This window comes from Nematolebias whitei, chromosome 17 (genome assembly GCF_014905685.2).
Source record: "Nematolebias whitei isolate Nwh7 chromosome 17, NemWhi1, whole genome shotgun sequence".
NCBI classification, from domain to species: Eukaryota; Metazoa; Chordata; class Actinopteri; order Cyprinodontiformes; family Rivulidae; genus Nematolebias; species Nematolebias whitei.
In genome coordinates this window covers 26,784,954-26,811,644 of record NC_056514.1, presented here as the reverse complement: position 1 = coordinate 26,811,644, position 26,691 = coordinate 26,784,954, and the positions used below count along the sequence as shown (strand labels likewise).

General features: G+C 39.7%; 1 protein-coding gene across 1 annotated transcript in view; it reads right to left on the bottom strand.

The window, feature by feature from the left end:
* Positions 1 to 26,691, bottom strand: part of LOC119423497 (protocadherin-15) — a 322,189-nt gene that overhangs the window by 264,711 nt on the left and 30,787 nt on the right. Inside the window, exon 2 of the mRNA XM_037690893.1 lies at positions 14,436 to 14,586. Coding sequence (XP_037546821.1) covers positions 14,436 to 14,568 — 133 coding nt within the window. The 5' untranslated portion in view covers positions 14,569 to 14,586. The remainder of the gene's footprint in view (positions 1 to 14,435; positions 14,587 to 26,691) is intronic.

The window sequence follows — 26,691 nt, the reverse complement described above, 5'->3', positions numbered from 1 at the left end:
ATATCGTCTCTGACCGAGGCTCACAATTCATCTCCCAAGTCTGGAAGTCCTTCTGTGGGCCCCTTGGGGCCACAGTCAGGCTCACCTGTGGGTACTATCCCCTATCAAACAGTCAGTCAGCAAGAAGTAGCCATGAGTTGAACACCATACATTGTATCATTAACAATAGCCATTCTCCTTGGAGTATACACTTGTTGTGGATTGAATATGCCCATTATACCCTCACATCCTCAGCCACTGGACTTTCACCTTTTGAAGCATCTCTGGGTTATTCATCACCCCTGTTTCTTCGTCAGTATTCTGACATTGTCATTCCTTCAGTTCAACATTATCTCCATGTCATCTCCTCCCAAGATAGCCCTCCTTCAGATGACAAAGGAAAACCAAGAGGGGTGCAGGGAAACAATGTGGATCAGAAAACCTCAGTGGAGTACCTCTGGACACAAAATATGACTCAACATAAAATACACCCTTAAGAAATTAAGCCCCATGTACATTGGTCCATTTTCCATAGACAAGATCATCAACCCTTCAGCTGTCAGACTCAAGTGGCTCCTTTACATGAAAATACATCTCACATTCCGTGTTTCACAAATCAAGCTGGTCTTTGAAAGCCCTATGTGCCCTCCTACCATCCTTCTGGGTCATAAACAACCACTCAGCCTTTACGGTCTGTCACATCCTAGAAGTATGCCATAGGGGTTGGGGATTTCATTACCTGGTCAAATGAGAGGGGTGAAGACCAGAAGAAAAGTCCTAAATTCCTTGTTCATTCATCTTGGACCCAGGCCCACATCTCCTCCTTTTACAAAGATCACCCAGAAAAATGGTTGCGATTGATAAGAGGTGATTCTTGAGACGGGGGTACCATGGGGATCCTGGGTTTTATTTTCCACTCATCTCCTCTCCCAGCTCCTGAGTGACAAGGCAGAGCCTATCTACCCCAGCTGTTTCGAGTAAGCTGATGAAAAACCTTCAGTGCTTAGACTGTTTGACTTCACCAAACATAGCTGGAACATTGTTCCTCACTATAACTTTTCACGCTCTTAAGCCTCCCTGGTAAGGTCTATTCGGGGGTTCTGGAGAGGAGGGTCCGTCGGATAGTCGAACCTCGGATTCAGGAGGAACAGTGCGGTTTTCGTCCTGGCCGTGGAACACTGGACCAGCTCTACACTCTCAGCAGGGTCCTGGAGGGTGCGTGGGAGTTTGCCCAACCAGTCTACATGTGCTTTGTGGACTTGGAGAAGGCGTTCGACCGCGTCCCTCGGGGGGCCCTGTGGGGGGTACTCTGGGAGTATGGGGTACCAGGACCTTTGATACGGGCTGTTAGGTCCCTGTATGACCGGTGTCAGAGCCTGGTCCGCATCGCCGGCAGTAAGTCGGGCTTGTTCCCGGTGAGAGTTGGACTCCGCCAAGGTTGCCCTTTGTCACCGATTCTGTTCATAACTTTTATGGACAGAATTTCTAGGCGCAGCCAAGGTGTTGAGGGGATCCGTTTTGGTGGCCTCAGAATTGCGTCTCTGCTTTTTGCAGATGATGTGGTCTTATTGGCTTCATCAGATCGTGATCTACAGCTTTCGCTGGAGCGGTTCGCAGCCGAATGCGATGCGGCCGGGATGAAGATCAGTTCCTCCAAATCCGAGGCCATGGTCTTGAGCCGGAAAAGGGTAGAGTGCCCTCTCTGGGTCAGGGAGGAGGTCCTACCCCAAGTGGAGGAGTTCAAGTATCTTGGGGTCTTGTTCACGAATGAGGGAAAAATGGAGTGTGAGATCGATAGGCGGATAGGTGCAGCGTCTGCAGTGAAGCGGGCGCTGTACAGGTCTGTCGTGGTGAAGAGAGAGCTGAGTCAAAAGGCGAAGCTCTCAATTTACCGATCGATCTACGTTCCCACCCTCATCTATGGTCACGAGCTTTGGGTTGTGACCGAAAGAATGAGATCTCGGATACAAGCGGCCGAAATGAGTTTTCTCCGCAGGGTGTCTGGGCTCTCCCTTAGAGACAGGGTGAGAAGCTCGATCATCCGGGAGGGTCTCGGAGTAGAGCCGCTGCTTCTCCACATCGAGAGGAGCCAGTTGAGGTGGCTTGGGCATCTGTTTAGGATGCCTTCTGGACGCCTCCCTGGTGAGGTGTTCCGGACACGTCCCACCGGAAGGAGGCCCAGGGGAAGACCCAGGACACGCTGGAGGGACTACGTTTCTCGGCTGGCCTGGGAACGCCTCGGGATTCCCCCGGAAGAGCTGGCCCAAGTGGCTGGGGAGAGGGAAGTCTGGGCCTCCCTACTTAGGCTGCTACCCCCGCGACCCGACCCTGGATAAGCGGAAGAAAATGGATGGATGGATGGATGGACTATAACTTTGTCTGGCCAGAATTTGTTTGATCTGAACTCAAATGAACTAACTTTGTGTCTCCTTGTGGTCCTGTAGCTCTGGTTTCTTCAACTCCTTGCTTTCCTGGACCCAATTCTTTTCTACTCTCCAGTCTGGTTCCTTATGTCCTTCTAGTTCCACTTGCTGGGAACAATCGTCTACAACTACAAACCATAGAACCTCTCAAACACTGGAACTCCTGGTTCCTCCTCTCCTGCAAAGACAAAAAAAAAGACAAATAAACCTAACTGCCTTTCTAATCCCCCGAGGATAATCTACAGAACTATGTTTACCATTGCTCCTCCCCTACAGCTCTGACCTGTGTTCCTACTGGTTCAACGCCAAATACATCTAATTGTTATATTGACTATGTATCTTGGTCTAAATTTGTACTATGGGCAATATTAAATATTTCTAATCATTATAGGTTTTAGTCTGGTACATAAGTTTTCTGAAAAGATAAGTCACATTTTCAGGTCAGGTTTTGGTTTTATTTGTCACAGACTAATTTGGGCAAGGTGAATGAACACACTTTAATTTGTCTTTGAAAAATGGTACCACGTTCCATTTATCTACAAGGTGTAACACAATACTTCATAAACAACAAAGCATCATGTATGTGTGTTTGTAACAATTGTTCAAAAATAATAAATGTAAATGAACAAATCGTTGCCATTAAAAAAAAAGCTGTGTCCAATGTTGCAGTTTAGAAATTTTTTTAACATGGCAAAATCAAATACCAGTTTTTTCCCCTACCATTATACAAGCGGGGCACCCCGCCCCATTAACAGAACCGAGCGCTCCGCCTACCGAACCGAAACAAACTGCACGCCATCACAAGGCAGGTTAAATATCCTGATGCATGCTCAATAATCCAGGTACCAAGATCTAAAAAAAAAAAAGTTGCAGGTTGAAGCGCTTTCATGAAAGGAGAAACCATATGTTAACATCAACCGGAAATAATTTCATCTTGCCTGGGTCAAAATTTATTTAAAATGGACTGATACAAACTGTTGACCTCTGTTGTGTGGTCAATGAAATCAAATAAAAGTTTTGGGGGAAACCATGGCTGCCAAGTCCTCCATACTAAAGAAGAGAGAGCTGTCCAGTCTGTTATTGATATGGGGTTGCATTGCTGTCTACACTAGCAGCTGCTTTTAGAAAAAACAAACGTCTCATCTTGACAACAACCTTTTAGGAGAGGCCTTGTGAATAACAGTAGTAAACCATATACTGCTTTCATAACAACAAAATGGCTTTGATACTGAACTGAACAGCATGCAGTCTGGACCTCTCACGAATAGAAACAAATTGACACATCGTGAAATGGAAATATGGGCAAAGACCCACGCCTGTTGAACAGCTAGAATCCTACATCACATAAGAACAGGACATTATTCCTAATAATAATACCCAATTGTGACATTAAAATTACTTTTTCTATAGACTCATTGGCAATTTACAATGTTTATGACAACATATATCATTCCGAAAGCTTTAAATTATGTCTGTGCTAAGAGGAATTGTGCTCCAAAGTTGTTTTGAGCTCCTGATTCACTTTTCAAATCCAGTCAGATTTTATTTTCCATTTGGGGTGGTCATGGTTCACCCTGCAGAATGGTCATAATCCAATGGCAAGATTAGCAGCTCAGTCTTGGTCTCCACTTTGAGTTGAAGTGTCCTCAGGCAAGACACTGAATCACACATTGCCTCTGCTATGCTTATAAAAAAAATCCACTTATACATAGAACAGGGAGCATTGTATGAGTGTTTGTTCAAAGAGGTGAACGGAGCGAAAAACACTGTAAAACTTTTTGTAGAATCTGGGTTTCACAAAGACTGTGTGGGGTTCTTTCAATGTCAGTAGTCTCTGGTCTCTGTTTATTTACAGAAACTACCTTTCGTGTACAACTGTGAATTCATGGCTGTAAGTAGAATTTTATTCAGAGTGAGGCTCCTGCTATACTTGACACATTAGTGAGAGCGTTCCCAAACCTCTGCAAAAACAACATCATAATCAATGAGGATTACACACAATGTTTTTTAACAACTAATAAAAGTATAACTTTTCCTCTTAGATCTTAAGAGGTGTCATGAAAAATGTCACTGCTTCTAGAATAGTAATAGAAGATTTAATGTACCTGAAGTGCCTCATTAAAACACAAATACTGTGCAGATTTATTATACTTCCAGGGTCCATTATCTTTAAAAGTACTCAAGATTAAATACATCTCAATAGATCATTTATGCATTTGGTGAAATCATCAGGGCTAGAAAAGAAGTTAATTGGGCGTCCTTTCTTGGTTTTGGGAGAGGTTTTGCCTCACATCTAGAGGGTCACACTTGTTTAAAAAAAACAACTCATGAAGAAGGTACTTTTGAAAATGATGCCTGAATTTTCTACTTACAGAAATAATTGCAAAAAATACTGTAATGAGGCAGGAAAGGTTGTAGATCAATGAACTTTGTAAGTTTAGAAGTCAGAGACTGGGATCTAAAATGGCTGCTAAAGGGTTTAAGTGTCAGGTGTACTTGGTTTGGATTAGACAAAAATAATTTAAACATGTGGGCTTCACTGTTTGACAGTGTTTTTCCAAAAACATTAAGTAAAGTAAAACATGATGATTTTAGTTTAAGGGTATAGCAAATTCTAAGGGGAAAAAAACAAGGTGAAAGTGTTTCATTGCTGTCAAACATTCATCCCAAATTCTTAGTTGAAATATTGTGCAGTTTCTGAGATTTAAACCTTATTAAACAAATATGTTGGTACTCTTCTCACATGGGAATCAAAAAATAAATAAAAATAATGTGAGTAAATATATGGCTCTTACCCAGAGACCCAGGCTAATTAAGACAGAAGTACTCCAGTGTGTGGTGAGCTAAAATCAGCTTTTTGTGCTGGGGTTTGTGCTCATTATGCACATGCCAGAAAATATGCATATTATGGGGAGACCAGACCTGACAAATATATTGTTTGTGAACTAAAAACCCAGGCCTGTTGATTAACTAAATTTGCAATGCATAGAGAATTTACTTCTGCAAATTTGTTTTAGACTGGTCAGTGACTTTATCAGGTAAACAAGCGATATGCCTATGGCCCCTGTGGCTTAAGGATTTAAATAGTGAATGTTTGTATTTTTTAGAGTGTTTTCCCGGACTGGAATTGAACAGGAAATGCAAGTACAGTAACCGTTATTGTTTTTGGTGCAAGATTTTTAAGTGGGTAGGATTTAAATTGTGTATAAGAAGACAGGTAAGTTTTCTTTTTTGCTTGTCTGTGGCAGAATGATGGATCAGGGGAGTGGAGGGAGCAATTTATCCACCACCAGGTGCTACAGTGGAGCCAAGGGGTGGCCAATAGTGGCATTGGTCACCAGAGATTAATCTTTGGCCACCCCAACAGCTACCCTAAACATTTAGGGAAAATACCTTTTTAGGCAATATAAAAACTAGAAAGCAAATACTGAACTTGCCGCCATATACATCGCATCAGTCCAATTATGTCTAATAAAGTGAAAAAAATACTTTGCCTCGCCGTATAAGTCGCATCTATTATGCGTCACCACTGACAACTTGGAAACGTGGGTCGGTGTTGTGCCAAAAATCGATTGGATGCCAATTGGCAGTCATGGGAGCGTGCATGGGAGGACTTGAACAAGAATTTAACAAGGTTAATACTTAAAAACAATAATTTGTTTGCTCGAAATTATAGCAAAGGTGTGTCTCAGTGAAACTTTTCCTTAATAAATGCACTTTAATGGTTAAATCAGCTGCATTTCAAAAAATTGATTTGCAGCTGCGAATGCGCACAGAGGACTCACTGTGCAGTTCTTCGAAATTTAACAAGATAACCACCTAAAAACAATTATTTGATTGCTCGACAGTAATCGTGTGTCTCAGTTGAACTTTTCCTTAATAAATGCACTTTAATGGTCAAATCAGCTGCATTTCTCCTGGGCGGCGCAATGGAATGCAGCTGATTTGACGTTTCCTCCAGGAGTTCCGGAACGAGAATAAGGTGGCTTGGTATGGCAAGCCAAGTGTCTCATTAATAACCTCTTTTACTTATTAATGAAACACTTGGCTTGTCATATTGCTCGAGGGCCCTCTACCGGCTGAAAATGGTATTGTTCAATATTTTCTACGTCAGAATGAATGAAATCGGCAGATCTCAGCCAAAAATTGATTTATGACTATGGAGAAAAATCATAAATAAGTCGCTTTTCTGTATAAGGGCAAGCTAATTAATGCAAAAAGGTGTGACTCATTCACAAAAATATATATATGTGTGTGTATAGGGACAAAAATAAAATAAAAATTGCATCCAGAGAAATTCAAAACCAAAGTTTTTGACATTCATTTTAAGACTTTTGAAGCAGTTATGCAGTGGATAGAAAAAAAATTTCAATCTGAATTCACAGCTAATATGCATGCCCTCTCCCACAGAAATATGGAATTCAAACTTATGCACCCATGTATAACTATAAAGAGAAAACTCAGTTGTTCACCTTTGACTGCACTTCTCCAGCTAAAGAATGGACAGATAACTCTAAAGCTCAAGGGTTAAGTGGAAAATTAATATTTTGATAAATGTTGCAGGAAGTCAGGAGAGCATTGCACTGATCTCTCCCATCAGTGAAGATTTAATTTGGGTTTAAAGTTGCTTCACCTCGCCCCCAATTCAGCAGGGAAAACGAGTGTGGAAGTTTTCCTAAGTTTAAAATACTCCCCGTCTTCTTTACATTAGTCGTTGCCATGGCCTATAACTCAAAGACAGAATAAAGAGGGAGCATATCACACAACATATTGAGCTTTGTGTCTGGAAATCACATAATTTATAAAGAAATCAGCATTACTTAAAAGAATGTATACTGCCCACTGTCTTCAATGACAGAGGTTTGTACTAAAATCATAATTTCAGACAAACTTTCAAAATAACAGCATGTGCAATCTCATACTATACTGCAAGATGTTTCACTCAAAATGCACGTTTTAACTGACACTCAGCAACTACGTCAATTTTTTTTTTGCTCAATAGCTGTAAAATCTATTGACTTATAGCCATTTTTGAGTTTTCTAAGATTAGTTGGGTGAGGTGACAATCTAAATTTGGGTTGACTCTACAAGTAATCAGTTGTAAAAGTGATTACTTTTTAGAAGCTTAGCTAAAATCCATCATCTAGATTACGAGATATTTTGCTAACAGACAAACACTTTTTAGAAGATCAAAGTTCATGCTCAATAATCCCGGTTAAAAATCCAACAACTTTGATCTGGACAGTTTCTTTTGTTGTTGGTGATGATGAACTGTTTCGTCCTTCATCCAAAGGACTTTTTAGAAGCTTTATTAAAACCCATCCTCTCGTTCATGAGCTATTTTGCTAACAGACAAAGAGGATTAACACCATACAATAATGATAAAGTTTTAAGCACATATTTTGCACAATAAGTAGTACTCTGAGTATTTGTTGGTACTGATTTTCAAATACTACCACACCATTTTTTTTGCAAAATACCACTAAACCTGGCTGAATTATAGTGAGTTTTGTCTTTTAAAAAGTGTTATGGTTCTGATTTCTGTTTTAAGTTGGGCTAGCTTTAGAACGTAATCAGCTGTAGATGCATACAAAGCAATTATTTTCTGAAATTCTGAATAAAATCTGTCCTGTGGTTCTTGTGATACTTTGCTAACAGATGGTCGACTCCAATTAATCACTGACAACATTTTAAACAAAAACTGTAAACACCAAAGTTCATTTTCAAAAATCCAGCTAAAAATCCAACAATGTTCAGTGAAGTCATCTGGACGGTTTATTTTTTTTGTTGAGATGTTTCGTCCTTCATCCAAAGGACTTCTTCAGTATGAGGAGCCACCGACAAACTGAGTCCCATCACAAAAAAGCAATCCCATAGTGGGAAAAAAAATGTTTGCTGGTGATAAGAAGGCCTTCGGGACCCGCCCTCTCCCCCGTCAACTCCTCTGAGGCAGCCTTGCCAAAGTGGTCGTTCGGATGAAGGATGAAACATCTCAGCAACAAAAGAAACCATCCAGATGACCTGACTGAACATTGTTGGATTATTACCTGGATTACTGAGCATGAACTTTGGTGTTTTGAACCACTTTGGCAAGGCTGACTCTGAGGAGTTGACAGGAGGCCAGCAGAGTGTTTTTTCCACTATGGGAGTGTGCCGTTTGTGGTGGGACTCAGGTTGTTGGTGGCTCCTAAAAGTAAAGAAGTCCTTAGGATGAAGGACAAAACATATAATTAAAAAAAAAAAGTAACAGTCCAGATGACCTGACTGAACACTGCTCAAAGATTGTAAACTTTTTGTTAGTGCTCAGAATATGTAATTGGGATCAGTGTCAGCTACTACCACACCAAAGGTTTGGTCAATATTTGTTAAATCAAACAAATTATAACCATTTATTTTTAAGTCAGTTGGCTGTGGCAACCATCTTGAATCAAGATGGTTGAGGGAGGCATGAGGCATTTGGTAACAGACAGACACACACAGAGACACTATTGTCCATCTTTGCCTTTTTGGTGAGTTGAGATAATTTTACATAGAATGATCTAATTCTTCTGCAAACTTTCTGTTTATGTGACGTACAAATCAAATATGACATTATAAAGCTCTCAATTGCCCCCATCAGGCCAACGATGTGGGCCTGCAGCAGCTCTACCTGCTTTGTGAGGCTGCACTCTGGCACAGAGCTGTGCTTAAGTGTTAGAAACTTTTAGATTGTTATCCATCACTCAGTACCAACAGGGACATGTCTGATCCTTCCCAAATTCATTCTTTTGCCCCAAACATTCAGCCAGAGTCATAAAGAACTGCCTTCAGAGACAAAAAAGGAGTCCTGCAGCAGATGGTGTGGGCCCTGCAGAGTCCTGATCACAACCTCATCAAGTCAGAGTGAGACCACGTATAGAGACAAAAACAACTGAGGCAGCAAGACAACAAAGTTCTCTGACCAAGTTTGTAGAATTACTTTTTAAGCTTTTGTACGTACAAAAATATCTGTAAGTGTATTTGTTTTTAATTAAAAGTTGAAATAAGTGCACCCCCCCTCAAAAAAACAACAACAAAAAAAACGAATTATATCTTTTAAACTTCTATATTGTGAACAATCTGCTTTTTTTTTCTTTAACAATAGATTTTTCCAGACCATTCTTCTATCTGTGCATCTTATGTAGAAGCAGAAAAAATATTTTTCTAACTGTTGTGTTAGATCTGCTCACTTATAACACAACATTAGCTCTAGTTTAAGCAGCTCAGCAATAAGTAGCCTTATGATTTAACGGGATCAGCAGTGAAAGTAAATAGTTTAGAAACTGTTATGACTTTGACTTTAAAGTCTTCAGTTGATCCAAAATGCTGCTGCCAGAGTTTTAATAAGAGAGATCATATCTCTCCAGTTTTAGCTTCTCTCCATTGGCTCCCTGTCAAATTCAGAATAGAATTCAAAATCTTACTTCTAACCTACAAAGCGCTCAACAACCTAGCTGCATCTTATATTCGAGACCGCATTGTTCCATATTTTCCTAAGAGACCACGTTGCTTTCAGACTGCAAGTTTACTTGCGGTTCCTAGAGTTCCCAAAAGTAGAATGGGAGGAAGATCTTTCAGTTATCAGGCTCCTCTCTTGTCGAACCAACTTCCAGTTTCTGCCAGTGAGGCTGACACATTGTCTACTTTACAACTAGGCTCAAGTCTTTCCTTTTTGATAAATCCTGTAATTAGGGTCAGCTTGGGTTTCCTGACCTATCTCTTAGTGATGCTGCTATAGGCTTTGCTACTGGAAGACAAATTGACCTCATTTCAACAAATTAATACAAATGATTAGTTTGTATTTGTAGTTATTTCTATCTTAAAATGTGTTTTTTTTATTTTTTATTTTTTTTTATCTTTCCTCACGAGTGACCTGCTCGCCTCCATTCTGGACCTGCCATTCTGTGTCCGTTTCTCCTTCTTGTCCTCTCAAGTCTAGCCGGTTGAAGCAGGTGGCCGCTTGTCCTGAGCCTGTTTCTGCTGGAGGTTTCATCCTATTATGAGTGAGTTTTTCCTTTCCACTGCTGCCTTTGTGCTTGCTCAAGATGGGAGACTGCGATGAAATTAAGATTCAACACATTCAGCTTCCTTTCCTAGATAACTTTACTAATTGGCAATGAAGTTCATGCTCAATAATCCAGGAAAAAAAATCCAACAATGTTCAATCAGGTCATCTGCATGGTTTATTTTTTGTGCTGAGACATTTCATCCTTCATCGAACAGACTTCTTCAATCTGAGGAACCAAACAAATGTACAAATTGACATTTATAATGCGTGTGAATGCTTTTAAGTGCCCTGAGACAACTTATGTTATGACTTGACGCTATATAAATAAATTGAATTTAATATTAAATCAGATTGTAAACAGCAACAAATTGACTATTGTTTTACAAAAATAAGAAAAATTATATTTTTCCAGTCAAAGCAACTATCACTTATTTCTAGAAAATGAGGCAGCATAAATGTAAATTGATGATAAAAATACATTTTATTTTTCACAGCCATTACCACACACAGCAGAAATCACAGCCAGTGAGTTGGCACTGTAACCAGGGGCAGACTGAGACAACAAAACAGGTCTGGAAATTGTTCCTGGACTGCTTATCCTTTATACAAAACATTTGTTGGAAAGTCTCACAAAACAGATCCCTTTAAAACACATCCCTATAGTTAAAGTAAAATCTGTTTAACTCTCCTCAAGTATAGCCAGAGACCTTGAGCAGAATGAATACTTAACCAAGACAAGTTAAAGCTCAAGAACATTAGTCTGCAATATCCTGATGCATGCTCAATAATCCAGGTAGAACAATCTAAAAAAGTTCAATCTGGTCCTCTGGACATTCAAAAAAACAAAACAAAATTATTGTACAAACGTTTTGTTTTTCATCCGAGAGACTTCCTCAGTCTGAGGTGCTGTATTCAGCTCAGTCTCTTAAATAGCACCTTCTCAGAGTGGATCAACCAGTTTGCTGCTGACAACCAAAACCAGCTGCTCACATGATCAAGAAGGACCATCAGCCTAACGATGGATTATTAGCACACTGATGGCTGTTTACTATTCACAGGAGGGAGGCTGAGTGATACTAGCAATAACAGCATTGTAAGAGGGGGACAGTTGAACCCGGAGGCCTCCACCCCTGTTTAATGATGGACGGTTTATTTTCACAAAAATGGCCTCCTTCACTTCTCTCTCAAACCATCGTTCCTCTCTATCCAGGATGTGAACATCTTCATCCCTGAAAGAGTGACCAGTGGCCTGGAGATGAGTGTAGACTGCAGAGTCCTTATTATAGGCAGAAACATGGGTGTGCTATGGGGTCTCCAGTTTCTCCTATTGTGGCCAACCTGTACATGGAGGAGGTCGAAAAGAGAACCATGACGTAATTTTCAGGGACATCAATCACCAAGTCATTGGTTCAGGTAAGTTGATGACACCTGGGTTAATATTAAATCTCTGGAATTCCAACATTTCACTGATCACATCAACTCTGTGGATACATATATCAAGTTCACACGAGAAGATGTAAAAAATGGCAGGCTGGCTTTCTTGGACTGTGAAGCTGCATCCAAACATAAGAAACGTTCCTTTGAAAAAATGGGTTGTCAGAATCCAAGATGGCTACCACTGTTTGTAAACTGGATAACCCTCTCAAAGGAAACTTTGCTTTATAGATTTTATATTGCTTTAAATTATAGTTAGACTGACGATTAATCTATAGGGCCACCCCCTGGCTACACCATTGCACCTGGTAGATAAAATTGCTCCCTCCGCTCATCATAATTCCTCACTCTGCACTGCCTCGGACTAGAAAAAAATAACCCCACCTCTGTTCCCATACACAGTATAAACCCTACCAACTTGAATATCTTGGACCAAAAATCTTAAGGTTTACTGGTACTTGCATTTCCTGTTTGATTCCAGTTTAAATAAATAGTCATCATGAAAACTACAAACATTCACAATTCAAATTCTTCAGCAAAGTGGAACATAGGTGCACCACTTGTTTTACCTACTGATTTCTTCCTCATTATTCATTTTCGCTGCCTCAGGCCAAAAAGCAAAATGTTTTAGTCCATGTCTGTGTGTTTATTTGTCTGTCTTATCTTATGACCCACAGCACAGATTTTAGCTACAGCAAACATAAAAATGACCAGAACTGTCAATTTCAGTGATATGGAGGTACAATATAGAGGTGAGGTCATAGCCGAGTGATTCACAACACATACACTGAAGGTGACAGTTTGCAATATCTCATGAGTTTGTACATAATGTTATTTTCAAGATTTTGCAAAAAGGACTAAAATCTAAATAATAATGGTCTAAATCTCTTGCATGAAAGGCATTGAGTGATATTCTTTCATTAAGGAATGCTAGGCCTTAAATTCAGGTTTCTTCTTATGTGTAAATTGGTCTCTTTTTAATATTTGCCAAATGGTACAAATTTTCCTTGGCGCGTACAGTGATCCCTCACCTATCGTGGGGGTTACGTCCCAGAGCCCCCTGCGATAGGTGAAAATTTGCAAAGTAGCATTGTTAAATTAATTTTATTATTTTTATATATTTTAAGGCTTTATAAACCTTTCTCCAACAATGTTCAGTCAGACTTCTTCAATCTGAGGAGTCACCAGCCGAGTCCCACCACAAACAGCACACTCCAATAATGGAAAAAAAAAACAGTTTGCTGAGGATAAGATGGTCTCCGGGGCCCGTCCTCTCCCTTGTCAACTCCTCTGAGGCAGCCTTGCCAAAGTGGTTCAAAACACCAAAGTTCATGCTCAATAATCTAGGTAGTAATGGGACTCAGTTTGTTGGTGGCTCCTCAGATTGAAGAAGTCCTTTGGATGAAGGATCAAACGTCTCAGCAAAAAAAGAAACCATCCAGATGACCTGACTGAACATTTTTGGATTATTACCTGTATTATTGAGCATGCACTTTGGTCTTTCCCACACTCCTATAAACCTTTCTTACTCTCTTACAAACACTTCAAATGCTCTTAAACACTTGGACAATGGCGAAGAAGATGATGGTGATGAGATGAATGTAAAGTACTGCACAGCATGTACAGTAAACACAATATTAACAACAACAACAAAAAAACAGAATTAAAAAGCCCGTGATACAGTGAGGCCCCAAGAAGTGAACCACAATTTAGCAAGGGACGACTGTACATTATTACAACAAATACATTAACAATATATATCTGGGTAATATAATAAATTCATGTTATGCAATATAATTAATGAAAAATCATCTTCATCTTTAGTCATTAGATATATATATATATATATATATAGATATATATATATAGATATATATATATATATATATATATATACACACACACTGCATATATATATATATATATATACAGTATACAGATAATGTTTAAATAAGGGAAATACAGTAGTCCCTCATTTATCACGGGGGATCCGTACACTGAAGACCCATGATAAGTGAAAAACCACGAAGTAGGAACAGTAGTACAAGTAGTAAGTAGTAGTTAGGTGTTTTAAACTCTTCCCATAATCTTGCAATGTTCTAAACAATGTTTCTAAACTCTAAATATTCTAAAAGAGCACAGGATGTCATGATTTCAGCTCTCTGCCTCCTCTGCTCTATGCCACCTGGAAGCGCTCTTGGCCACGCCCACTTATCCGCTCTGCATGCTGAACATCTGATCAGCTGTTTAACTGCAGCAGGAAGTCTAACCTGCAGCAGTATGGGCTGCACAAAGGAGGTGCTAAATTATTTTATTTTATTTTATAAAAATTCCATGCTGATCATGCAGCTCATCCATCGATCAGCCAATTGTGTGTCATGTCCAATCTTATTTTGAAAAACCACGACAGGAATCCGCAATAAATGAACCGCGTAGTAGCGAGGGACTACTGTACAGATAAAGTGCTACTTAAGTTTTGCCTCAGGGCAGATCTGAGGAAAAGTAGAACAAAAATACAGGACAATGAGACAAACTGGACTGGGAGGAGGACATGCAGAAAGAGATTCTTTTACCTTCTGTGTCCTGACCGAGGCAGGTCGATAGCAGCAGCAGATGAAGGACTCCTGTTCTCATCACATTCAGCCATTTGATTTGGCCCCATGACAGTGGCTCCATTAGGCACATTCGAACCATCTTCACCACCATGCTTCACCAAGCATCCAGCTGTGTAGGGAGGGAGGGGACAAACACATGAATACACGTTAATCTCACCTCTTTCTAGCTGCGCTAAATTGAAAATAAAAACATTAAAAATATATACATTGGCTTTGATTTTCTTAAATAATACAAACTCTAACAGAAACGACTCACTCAATCTTTCAGGTTTGTTGTCTCTCAGCTGTCTGCTCTGTCTCTACAGATCTAAAAAAAAAAAAATTATTTTTCCATATTGATAGTTTCAAAACACGAGGTGCCCTCTCAATCTGAAGCTCTGATGGCATTTAATATTCATTTTGAGGCTGCACCGCAGACTCCAATCCAAAGTCTTTGATCAGCCTTTGTGCTCATGCATCAAAGTAAATTATTGTTTCACAGCCAACAAAATGAAAAATATAGAAACTTGTGGATGATGATAGAGAGGGAAATATTAAGTGCAAAGTAAAAATGCCAGAGGTGCCAGCAACATCTCAGATCTTGTGGTGGAAAATCAGCCACATTTGAAACGTTATACGGAGGAGTGAGCGTGAGAAAAATACATTTAGCTGACGTGTGCTTATGCATGCATGCATGTGGCGCCTCTCTATACGTGCATCGTTCAAGATTTTAATAATTGTGTCTTTTAGGGAGAGCAAGAGAGCAAGCGTACATGGAAGGTTTCTGTGAAGTGCAAGCAACATGTTTGTGCTCCCTGAGTGTGTATAAATTGATATTTGGTCGCTTGCGGCTCAAACTCATCTCGCATTATGACTGCTCATTTACTCATTTTCATAGAAATTACAAACAAAAGTGTTTAGAAAAAGTACAAGATAAAACATCCTTTGGTCCTCTGCACAGACTCACACTGAGTTCATTTTCTTTGGAGTGTGTATGTTTGTACTGCACATTTTTCTGTTATTCAACCAAGGAAATCAATCTGAGGAATGAAACTGGCTAAAGCCAAATCCCATTTTACCCTTCCTCCTTAGTTTTTAACCCTTTACGGGCATTGGGTGTCCCAGTTTTTTATTATTATTTTTTTTTTTGTGATGCAAAGTCAAAGAGGCACAACATCAAAAATCTCAATGGCCACAATAAAAAAAAAAAAAAAAGATTAGTTGTGCTTGTAAGACATCACAGATGTAAGTATTTACTTAGAAAAAATATTTTACCTGGCACCTGGCTGCTGTTTAATATATCTTATTATTTTACATTATTATTGCTTAGTGTAAATCTTAGATCCTTATATATTGTTTTTTTTTATACTTATATTTTTACTATTTTTGGGTGTAACTTGGACCTTGAGTACACAATTTTGATCCATCTCATATACCACATGTGATGTGAATGACAATAAGAACCTTGAACCTAAATGTATTGTAATGTTCAGTTTGATTTACACTAATGAATTTCATTTAGCACAATAATATGCAAAAATAACAGTTTTAAGTTTAACCATCATGCTGCCACTGTCGTACGGTGGCCCTTAGGCCGGCCTTGTGGGTTATACCGATCCGTGGTCAGCAGGCATATTAAAATATTTTATGTAGCAATACACAACAGAGACCAATGTCTACAAACACAATATGTGCCAGATTTCTACTTTATTCTTTTGAGAATTACCACATTATATTTACCAGATATGTAAATTGTGTGTACCAAGTAGCTATGGGGACTGGACTGAAGGAAGGTTTGTTGTTACCCTGTACTTACCAGAAATGTACTCGGTACACACCTGGTATGTGTCAGGTATTTACCTGATACATACTGGGTATGGGGTAATCTGGTCCTTGTAGGTACCAGGTACATAGTTTGTACCTTGTTACTATCCCATATGTACATGATATGTACTGCTACTGTAATTTTTCTTTAAGCATAAAAAACATCTTATGTAAGGTCTGTTGCAGGTTTAATAACTATGTATACATACTGTATATGGGATTGTTTTACATACCTGTAACCTTAAAAAAACATTTTAAAAAAATTGAATTTTGCTACTCTTATCAACTTCTAATTAAGATCCAGTAGTAGGCAAATGATTACAAGGAAAACAAATGGAATTCACATACAATTTATTTTATATTAACATGAAGGCCTTGGAAAATTCTGCACTGACACAACTTTCATCTCAGTGTATAAAGACTCAACTTACATAAAATAATATTTTTCCACTTATACAAGTTAATTTTCAATGTTCACCACCTTCTTTTATTACAGTCCTCACATTCTCATATCCATTATACTATCACCTACTTTTAACAAAACCTTGTATGAGTAACACCTTAACTCAAGACTACGCTCAGAACGACTCATTCAGAAAGCACAAAATGAACATTTTCTCCTCCCGGGAAACAAGTTGCCTGTTTAATTAGAGCTGACTCACCAAGCTCTCATGGCGGACATTACTGTGGTGGAGTCAGATTACTGCTGACCTTCTCTCTTGAAGGGAGGTTGAGACTTGACTGACAATGAAAAAGTAATTGTGATATTCCAAAGCCCCAAGGAGAAGTCCTGCAGTTATGTGGATTCAAACCATGAGCTTCATTTGAAGATGACACTTCATATGCGTGATGTCAGCATGCCCCTAATACTGGCGTATTTTACAATCTACTGGGAAGTAAGAGTCAGGAAAAAGTCTGGGAAGGAAACTGATAACTCCTTTGACACCATGGAGGTGCTCATTCTCTAACAGAAGACCAGATGGTAATTTATTTTCCTGTGAAAGTTATTTTTATGAATCATCATATCATAGATGTTAAGGCATTATAATGTAATGTTAGAACTACTGAAGAGTTTTGTGCAAAAACAAATTAAAGTAATCTGTTTTAATGAAGTTGAATCCATAAAAAAACAGATTTGTGACACATTGTACTTAAACCATTTGGGTTGGCTTTTCAGAGATTTTCAAACCAAAATAAATAGAGACAAATTTCAATTAAATTCAACCTTTATTTAGACAGATTAATCACTTTGAGCCTTGAAGACTCATTTACAAGTGAGACCTGTTTAGACAGACAAAAAAATAGTGAAACTGGACACATGTAGGAATTGGAGGTCAAAAAAATTCCTAGCAAACTCTTACTTCTTCGTGGAGAAGAAAGACCTTGATATTGGAAAAAACACCTTGCACATACAAGCACATGGTGATGTAGACATTATTCCACAGAGGGGGTAGGGGGGGGGGGGGTAACAAGGGCAGTGAGGATGTCCAAGGTTGTCCTCGGGGGCACTGTAAGAGTTCTGATAAGGATGGAATACTCAGCCAATTCCATCAGGTGAGATCTGTAAAAATTCTCGAGGGATGTCCGGGAATGGCCAAGGGCAACGCCAATGAGAATCCAAGAGTCTTGAAATGATGACACAATGTTTATTTAGCTGGTTTCCTCAGATTGATCAGTGGAATTCCTCGGGGGGGGGGGGGGGGGGTGTCAGATTACATGTCCTCCAGACGAATCAAGATAAGGTGGTCTGCAAGGCCAGCCAAGGGAGCCAAATACAGATAAACAACATTTGTTTTTGAAGTCAAGCAGAACTTTAATTTTTATCAGCCTTGAGTCTTCGCTAGTCTCAAAGATTTCAAAAGGTCCAAATTAAGTGGACACACCACTGATCCGTGCCTGAGAATATTCCCCAAGATCTGATCCATCCCATCAGCGAGTCCTAGGGGCTGCATATGGCCTGTGATTCTCACAAATCACATCCAATTTGTGATCCCGTCCACTAAGCAATAAAGTCTGGGTGCTCGAGACACGAAGCAAACCTTCACATAGGCGTCAGCCTGACCAGGCCAGATTAGCTGCGGCCGTCTTTTTTGTATGTTGATAAACCAGGAACCAGACAATTCCAAAAACAGGAAACCTGTTATCATAAATCCAATTATATGGCGTTTTGGCGTCCTCGATCGACAGTAGAATGTGTCATCCAGGCAGTTCAGCTTGTCTCAAAAATTTTGTCCATTGCGTTCAGAGACCTTCTGACCAGATCCACAAAATTACAGTTCAGAAGATACTATGTATGTAGATAAAGGCTCAGAAGCAGTTTCACAGACAGGACAAAGCAGAAAGCAAAGTGGAGGAGGGGAAAAGCATCCGACCTCGGCAAGAGCAAATGGTGAAGTTGAAAATAACAGTGTCCCAGGATTATAAGGAAAAATATGTTTGTTGGAATTACTTTAGTCTGGAAATATTTATTTTTTTTCTCAAAAACTTTAGTACCACTACAACTTTTTGTTTATAACTTATTTGTTCTAGAACTGCGCCGCTCAGGGTGGCAGCATGTTGGCTGCATGTTGGCAGCTCTGTTACATTAATTCTGAGATTTTGCGTTTGGAAACATTAATTCTTCTTTATCTGGATGTAAATCACTTTGTTTGGATGATTGTTTCCTCTGGTATTGTATGCTATGCAGCTGGAAGTATTTTTACCTAAACCTTTTAAAGTTTTTTTTTCACATTTGTTATGATGCATAACTATAAAAGCAAAGCATTTTTTTTAAAACCAGGAGCAACTGTTTAACATCTCAAAAGCTCAAATAATAACACAGCTAAAGCCCCAAATCTCAAATTAGTTGAAAAGGCGGCACCATATATGTATTTCTGTCTCCCTGCTGGCTGTGCTCAAGTGCCTGACCACTGAGATCCTGGAACTGGCAGAAAACACATCTTGTGACAGCAGAAGGACTGGGATTGTCCCCCGACACTTACAGTTGGCTGTCCGCATTGACACGGAGCTCGACAGGCTGCTGGGAGGAGTGGCCATCGCTCTTGGAGGCGTTAAGCCCAGCATTTGGGCGGTCCTGCAGCCCAGGGGAACCAAGAGGACAGGCGAGACTGGGTGGCCAGATCAGACAGCATCTGTGGTCAGTTTCTTTGTATCTACAGTGGGATGGACCATTACAAGAAATCCTTCCTGCCTACAACCATCAGTATCCATAACATATCTTAATGAAACAAGGATAACAAGTTACAACATTTAATTTCCCTTTGTGAGTAATAAAGTACTGTATTTCTGAATTTCAACTTGGGCTAGTTACTCATGATAAGATCCAACCAAGTACTTACAGTCATTAAATAATGCATTATTCATTGCATGTTTACCTTTTGAAACTTATCAGTAAAGAGATCTTTATACACGTAAATAGTAATGAATTACGAGGGGGGACCTGGAATATCAACCACACAAGAGTGAAAGAAAAGATTTATTGAAAGTTTTAATAGGAGGTGAACTCCTGAGGGAGAAAGTCAGCTGTAACTCTGCAGAGCTTGATCACGGTTGGAGATGCTGAAGCTGCAATGACGTCAAAGGGAAGGGAGGTTTGGATGGACGGAGGTACAACCAGATCACGTGATACCCAAGTGTAAACTGAAAGGTCAGACAAACACTCTTCAGGTTGTGGAGCTTGGTTCTGAGAACTCACAGCTCCTTGAGTCCAGGATCTGAGATAATGGTCAAAATACAGGCGTGGGTCATAGAGAGATGAAAAGGCAATACCTATCTGAGGGGTTTAGTGGGAACTGGTGGTCAGAAGGCAGAGCAAAGGATGACATACAGATGGGCAGAAGTTATTTGTCTTGGGCAAGTCAAAAAGGAGATGAATCCGTGCTCATGAAGTGTGTTAATAACAAGGGCAGGAACAAGAATGCTTGATACTTCAGGCAAGAGTTTATCAGACAATCTGGCAGGGAGGCAGAGACTGGGGAGCGCTTAAGAAGTGCAGCACTCAGGTGCAGCAGGAGGGAGATTGGCAGTGACACAGGTGAGCTGAGTGAAGCTGATGAGTGGAGGAGTTTAGCAGGCCAAGCAGAAAATACACATGGACCTGGCTTGACATGAAACATGAATCAATATAAAAATACAACAATGAATTTTTATATGTGCCTTTATTTTGTAATTTTTTTTCTTCTTTTGGCTGCTGCCTGTGTTAGGGGTTCCCACAGTGATTTAAGTCGCACGAAGACTTGGCACTTGTTTTTTTAACGACGGATGCCCTTCCTGACACAACCACAGACCACCGAGCTACCACAGCCCTCTGTGTGGAGCAGAGAAATGCTATCTAGGACACCTGGAGGAGCAAACGGTGGGGGTTAAGGGCCTTGTTCAATGGCCCAGAGTGGGGCAAATGAGGTTGGGGGCAGGTGTGAATGCTTCCCCTACCCCACCCACATTTTTGATGTTGTCGGTGCCGGGGCATGAACCGGCGATCTTCAGATCACAGGCCTACCTTCTCTAACCTCTGTGCCACCACTCCCCTTGCCTTTATTTTGTAAATACTCCAAGAAATTAGAGGCCCAACATTCTTTGATAGAATGTATATCATCCAGAGGTGGAAAGAGTATTGAAAATTTGTACTCACGTACAAGTACTGTTATGCTGCTTAAATTGTACTCAATTACAAGTAAAAGTACTGGTGTTACAAAAATACTTAGGCAAAAGTACAAAGTATTCTTCTCAAAAACTACTCAGAACATTAATTACTTTTTAACCAACTGATGTTTTATTATGTTGTCAATAAAAGGTGTTCATTTCGATTTACTCTGTATAATAGCTACATTCAAAGCATATTTTTTCAGACTCTCAGAAACTCCGTGTTTTAGTACCAGGCAAACCGATGGCAGTGACAATATCTAAGATCTTTGATATCATACAGGCAGCTGTAAAACCTCGTATATCACAATATGTTTTTTAAGGTTACAGGCGTAAGTTGCTATCATTGTAGAGATCAAACAAAGTTTGCATCTGAACGCTGTCTCCTTTTTGCACTCTGTACATGAAAAATTCCTCCAGGTATGGCCACGGACACTCATCCTCAGCCTTTACCTCATCATTTTCTCTGTTAGTGTTGTCCTCTGTCTCCATTTTGACTTTTTCTCCAAATCTTCGGTCCATAAATGACTCTACTCTACAGAGCGTCATAGGTAACTGGTGCATTCGCAATCAAAGAGCCTTATTGGATACAAAAATGCAGATGAATGGTTTGAATATTAATCCAAATTGTGGCCGTACTCGGTAGCAACTTCTGATGTTAAAAGTAGTGAAGTAGATTACATGGTCTAAATTGTACTTAAGTATGAGTAAAATTATACACTTGAAAGAAATACTCATAAAAGTACAATTACCCAAAATATCTACTTAATTACAGTAATGTATTTGTAAATCATTACTTCCACTCCTGATATCATCCACCTTTTATGAAGGATTCTGTGAAGTTTGAGCTGTTTTCATCAAACCTTGCAAATAACAATATTCATAATCTAATGTGATATGGAGAGATTACATTGTTAGCACTCAGAGTCTGTGTTGAGGATGATGCGTAAATGTTACCACTTTCAACTTAAGCTCAATATCTGAAAGGTTAAAGTAAGAGCCTTTTTTTGCTATGTTGATTAAAGCTTCACATAAGACGCACCAATCAAACTGTCTACTGATAAATTCTAGGTTTCTATAACTGACTAAATTAATTCAAAGTCATAATTTGTAGCAACTTTGGCCAAAACGAATAACAGATATGAGGAGGAAAACCATTGGCAATCATTTCTGATTGATTATCTCTTTTTTCCCCTTATATTTGGATTTAACATAATTTCTCACATTGATTGGCTCATTTACTGTCAACTAATTCATATTAAATATGAAAGAGGCCATTATTTTTCATGTGGTAGTGCAAATTTACACAGACTGGATCAACAATTACGATTTCAACAATATATGCAACTCATTTGTTCATGAATTAATTAATTAATCCAATAATTAATATTGATTTTCAGTTGAAAATTAAAACAGTGTGAAAGAACTCAACATGAAATACCTAAAACCTAAAATACTAATAAACCTGTCAGTGTATGCATACAACAGGTTTCATGCAAAACTGTACAGATTTCAACCAATTTAAACCACTTAAACTTAAAAGTTTAATAATGGCTCATGAAAACAGTATTTTGGAATTTGTACACTTTTTTTTTTTTTAGCATTTTAGTTCTTCTTTGACTTTTCCCTCTTAGGGGATTGCCACAGCTAGTCATCCTCTTCCATCTCACACTGTCCTCTGTATCCTCTGTCCTCACTCCAACTACCTCCATGTCCACTCTAACTGCATCCATATTCTTGTTCTTTTATTCATGTTCTTTGTCTTTGTCCTGGCAGCTGCATTTCTAACATCCTTCTACCAGTATACCCACTATCCCTCCTTTAAACATGTCCAAACCATCTGTCTGGCCTCTCTAACTTTATCTCCCAGTTGTTCAACCTTTGCTGTACCTCTGATGATCTCATTCCTAATCTTATCCATTATTGCCACTCTTAAGGAGAACCTCCTCAACATCTTCATTTCTGCCACTACTAGTTCTTTCTTCTGTCTTTTTGTCCATGTATATGTCTCAAGACCACACAACATAAAGTGGTCTCACCACTGTCTTGTAAACTTTTCCTTTGACCTTTGTGGACACCCTTTTGCGACAAATCACTCCTGAAACCAACAAAGTCCATGCTCAATGAAACCTGAAACTTCTCCATCCACTCCATCCTGCCTGGACTCTCTTTTTCATCTCTTTACCACAATCCCCATTTTCCTGGACAGTGGACCCCAAGTACTTGAAGTCCAGCACCTTTGTGACATCTGCTCCTTGTAGCCTCACCGTTCCACCAGCCTCCCTCTCATTCACAGATATGTACTCTGTCTTACTATGGCTTATTTTATTAGCATTTTATTTAATGAATATAATATCTTTAGTCACTGATGATAACTGAGCATTTTGTAACCCAAGCTGAGGTTTGTTGCAAAACATTTCACTCAAAGCACATTTTCGCAAACTGCAATGTATTATACATAACCATATCCATACATGTCCTCATAACATTTTGATGCAAAAACTAGTGTGATTTAAAAATCAATAACGTTTAATTTGCGTGAACTCGTGTAAAGTTTTTGAAGTTTTAGTCGTTTCAGATGCAAAAGGCTCCAGCTGAGCCTTTAGCTTGACTTTACAATCCAGAGCTCTTTCTTATTGTTCAAACTAAATATATATAAATGGATTATACATCTCTCCCTACATCAATTTTTTTGGCATTATGAATATAACACTTTTTCTATTTTTGTATAGTATATACCTATAGGGGAGTGATGGCGCAGAGGTTAGAGAAGGTGGGCCTGCGATCAAAAGGTCGCCGGGTCAACTCCCTGTACCGACAACATCAAAAATGTGGGTGTGAAAGGTGGAACACCCACACCTGCCTCCACCCTCATTTGCCCCATTCTGGGACCTTGAGCAAGGCCCTTAACCCCCACCATCCACTCCCCCTGGTGCCCTAGATAGCATCTCTCTGCTCCACACAGAGGGCTGTGGTAGCTCGGTGGTCTGTGGTTGTGTCAGGAAGGGCATCCAACGTAAAAATAACTGCCACGTCTTCGTGTGACTTAGTTCACTGTGGCGACCCCTGAAGAAGGGAGCAGACGGGAAAAAAATCCCCCCCCCAAAATGTACCTGTACATTGTGCCATGTACATGTGCAACAGCTAAAATGTCAACAATAATGCATAAATTATCCATTTACATGACTCATCAGTTGTTATCATTGCAGAACTAGTTCCAGTCTAGATCACTTGACAATCCCAACATTGAAACAGTTTGTGTGTAAGTCAGAGTGACTGCGTCATGTTTAATTCTCCTGTAAAGTCGACAGCACTGCTGCAAACAACTGCCGACCATGCTGCGAGCCTCAGCAACCGGGATGAAGTGTATGAGGGCTGAAGGCGCTTCTACTCCGAGAGAACTTCAAAAAGTTTTTATTCCTCTTGAGAGGGAGCGAAAACACAACCAACAGAAAGAGACACACAAAGATACCAAGAAGGGGATAGAAACATGGAAATACAACGGAAATGGAGAGAGTGAGGCTGATCAGACAAAATAATAAAAAATAGATTGACACAAAGAGAACTTCCTTTCTTCTTCTGATAGAAGAAAGGAAGTACATCGAAACTCTGAAGAAATACTTGACAGGCATGCAAAAAGAGGGGAAGGAACAAGGCTGAGTTTGTGGCCTTCACTGGTTTTACCTAACATGAACAGCTTTTTACTGATCTGTAAAGATAAAAGGGCAGAAAATAAAGAGGATATAGCTAGTGTGAAGTTAGTAACGAATTACGATAACAGAAAAACAGACGCAGCTGAAAGAAGACAGATGAGTGAAGATGACAAGTCAAAACTGATGGGTGGACACTAAACAGAAACTTTCTAAAAAAGTAAGTCTAACAACCTTAAGTTGTTGTCAAAAGGCAATGGTGGGTATAAAGATTGACATTTAAGATGGTGGTCACAGCCAACACATCTAGGAAAACATAAAATCAGCCCACATCAATGTCTATAATTCTTACAGTGTCACAGGTATTTAGTTAAATTAGATGTTGCAATGGCTGAGTCATTCACAACCCATCCATCCATCCATCCATCCATCCATCCATCCATCCATCCATCCATCCATCCATCCATCCATTCATTATCTTCCGCTTGTTCCAAAGTCGGGGGCAGCAGCTTGAGCAGGGAGGGCCAGACATCTTTTTCCACAGCCACCTCTTCCAGCTCTTCTGGAAGGACCCCAAGGCATTCCCAGGCCAACCGAGAGACATAGTCTCTCCAACGTGTCCAGGGTCTTCCCCGGTGTCTCCTACCAGTTCATTCATTCACAACCCCTACTTTGAAAAAATGACTTCTCATCCATAACATTATTTTAAAGGTTTGACCAAAACACAAGTAATTTCATCCCTGTTGATAAAATCATCTCAAAGCAAGACAGGTCTTGTAGAACATGGAGAAATGTATGTGAGTAAACATTCTGAATGCTTTTTGTGCTTCTTAACCTCTGTATGTTGTTTGGGCCTGTGGGACCCATTTTCAATTTTTTTCCAAAGAAAACATGTCACCATTTTTTTATTTAAAAGTAAGACTTACTGGCCTTTGCTTATTTTCTGTTAAGAACATATACCTGGACACACATTTGATGACTGCCCACCCTACCCCACCTACACATTTACATTAGATAAAGTATGCTCGGGTCCACTGGACCTGGGGCTGATAAAAGTTTGAAAATACACTCTGTACACTTCCAGTCTGGGCCTACTGTTAGTGTTTGTGTGCAAGAGCTTTGTTTTTTTAATACTGTTTCAAATTTCAATCACTATCACCTGTCTGTTCTGACATTCCCGCACATTTTATCCTTTGCTTTGCGGAAACCAAGACTAAGGTTCTCACAACATGGGGATGGGATACAATAATGGGACACAATATTTTCTAAGTTCCTTGTCACAACTGATCAAGATGGCCAAAAAAAGTCCACTCAGGTGACCTTGCAAATGATTTCTGAAGAGAGAAGCTGTTGACAATGATGGAGGAAGAATTTTCATAACTGTTAGGAACCCATTTCTGAAAATTCAGAGTCTAACAGTGACGTTGAAGAGGAGCTTCAGCCAGTGCCATAACAAAGAAAAGTCACAGGAGCAGCTGATCAGCAGCTAGTAAATGTCAAAGGATGGAGAAATTCAATGGTCTTCTTGCCCAATAAAGCCAACACACATGGGTACCAGTGTTATAAAGATGCAACCAGAACCAGCTTGGATTGCAATTTCTCATGTGCAGGACATCAAGTTTTCTTTTGAGCTTTTCATCCCAGATTCCATCCAGAACAATATTTGCATACTTGCACTACTTTTGACAGAAGGCACTCTTTTGTAGAAAAATGGAAGGAGATGGATCATGTCCATTTACAGGTTCATCTTTGGGGTTCTTGTCCTTGCTGGAGTTTTCAGATTCAAAGGGGTATCGGGATGCAGAAACTGGAAGATAACTTTTCCATACAATATATCTGAAAACCTCAACATGCTTTCCAGACTTATACACTAATACCAAGAATGACACAACAGCTAGATGGGAGAGAGACCAGCTTGCTGCCATCAGGACAAGTGGGCACATCGCCATTCCCTACTTTAAAACGTTGGGCCTAATTTCACCATTATTAAGGATCTGATGCCATTTAGGGGCCACTTTCATCAAAACCTGCACAGTATGGACTAAAGGTATGAGCAGCCTGTGAGGCCGCTTCATTAGATGCTTGAAACCTACAAGTTGACACAGACAAGCTGGAAGGAG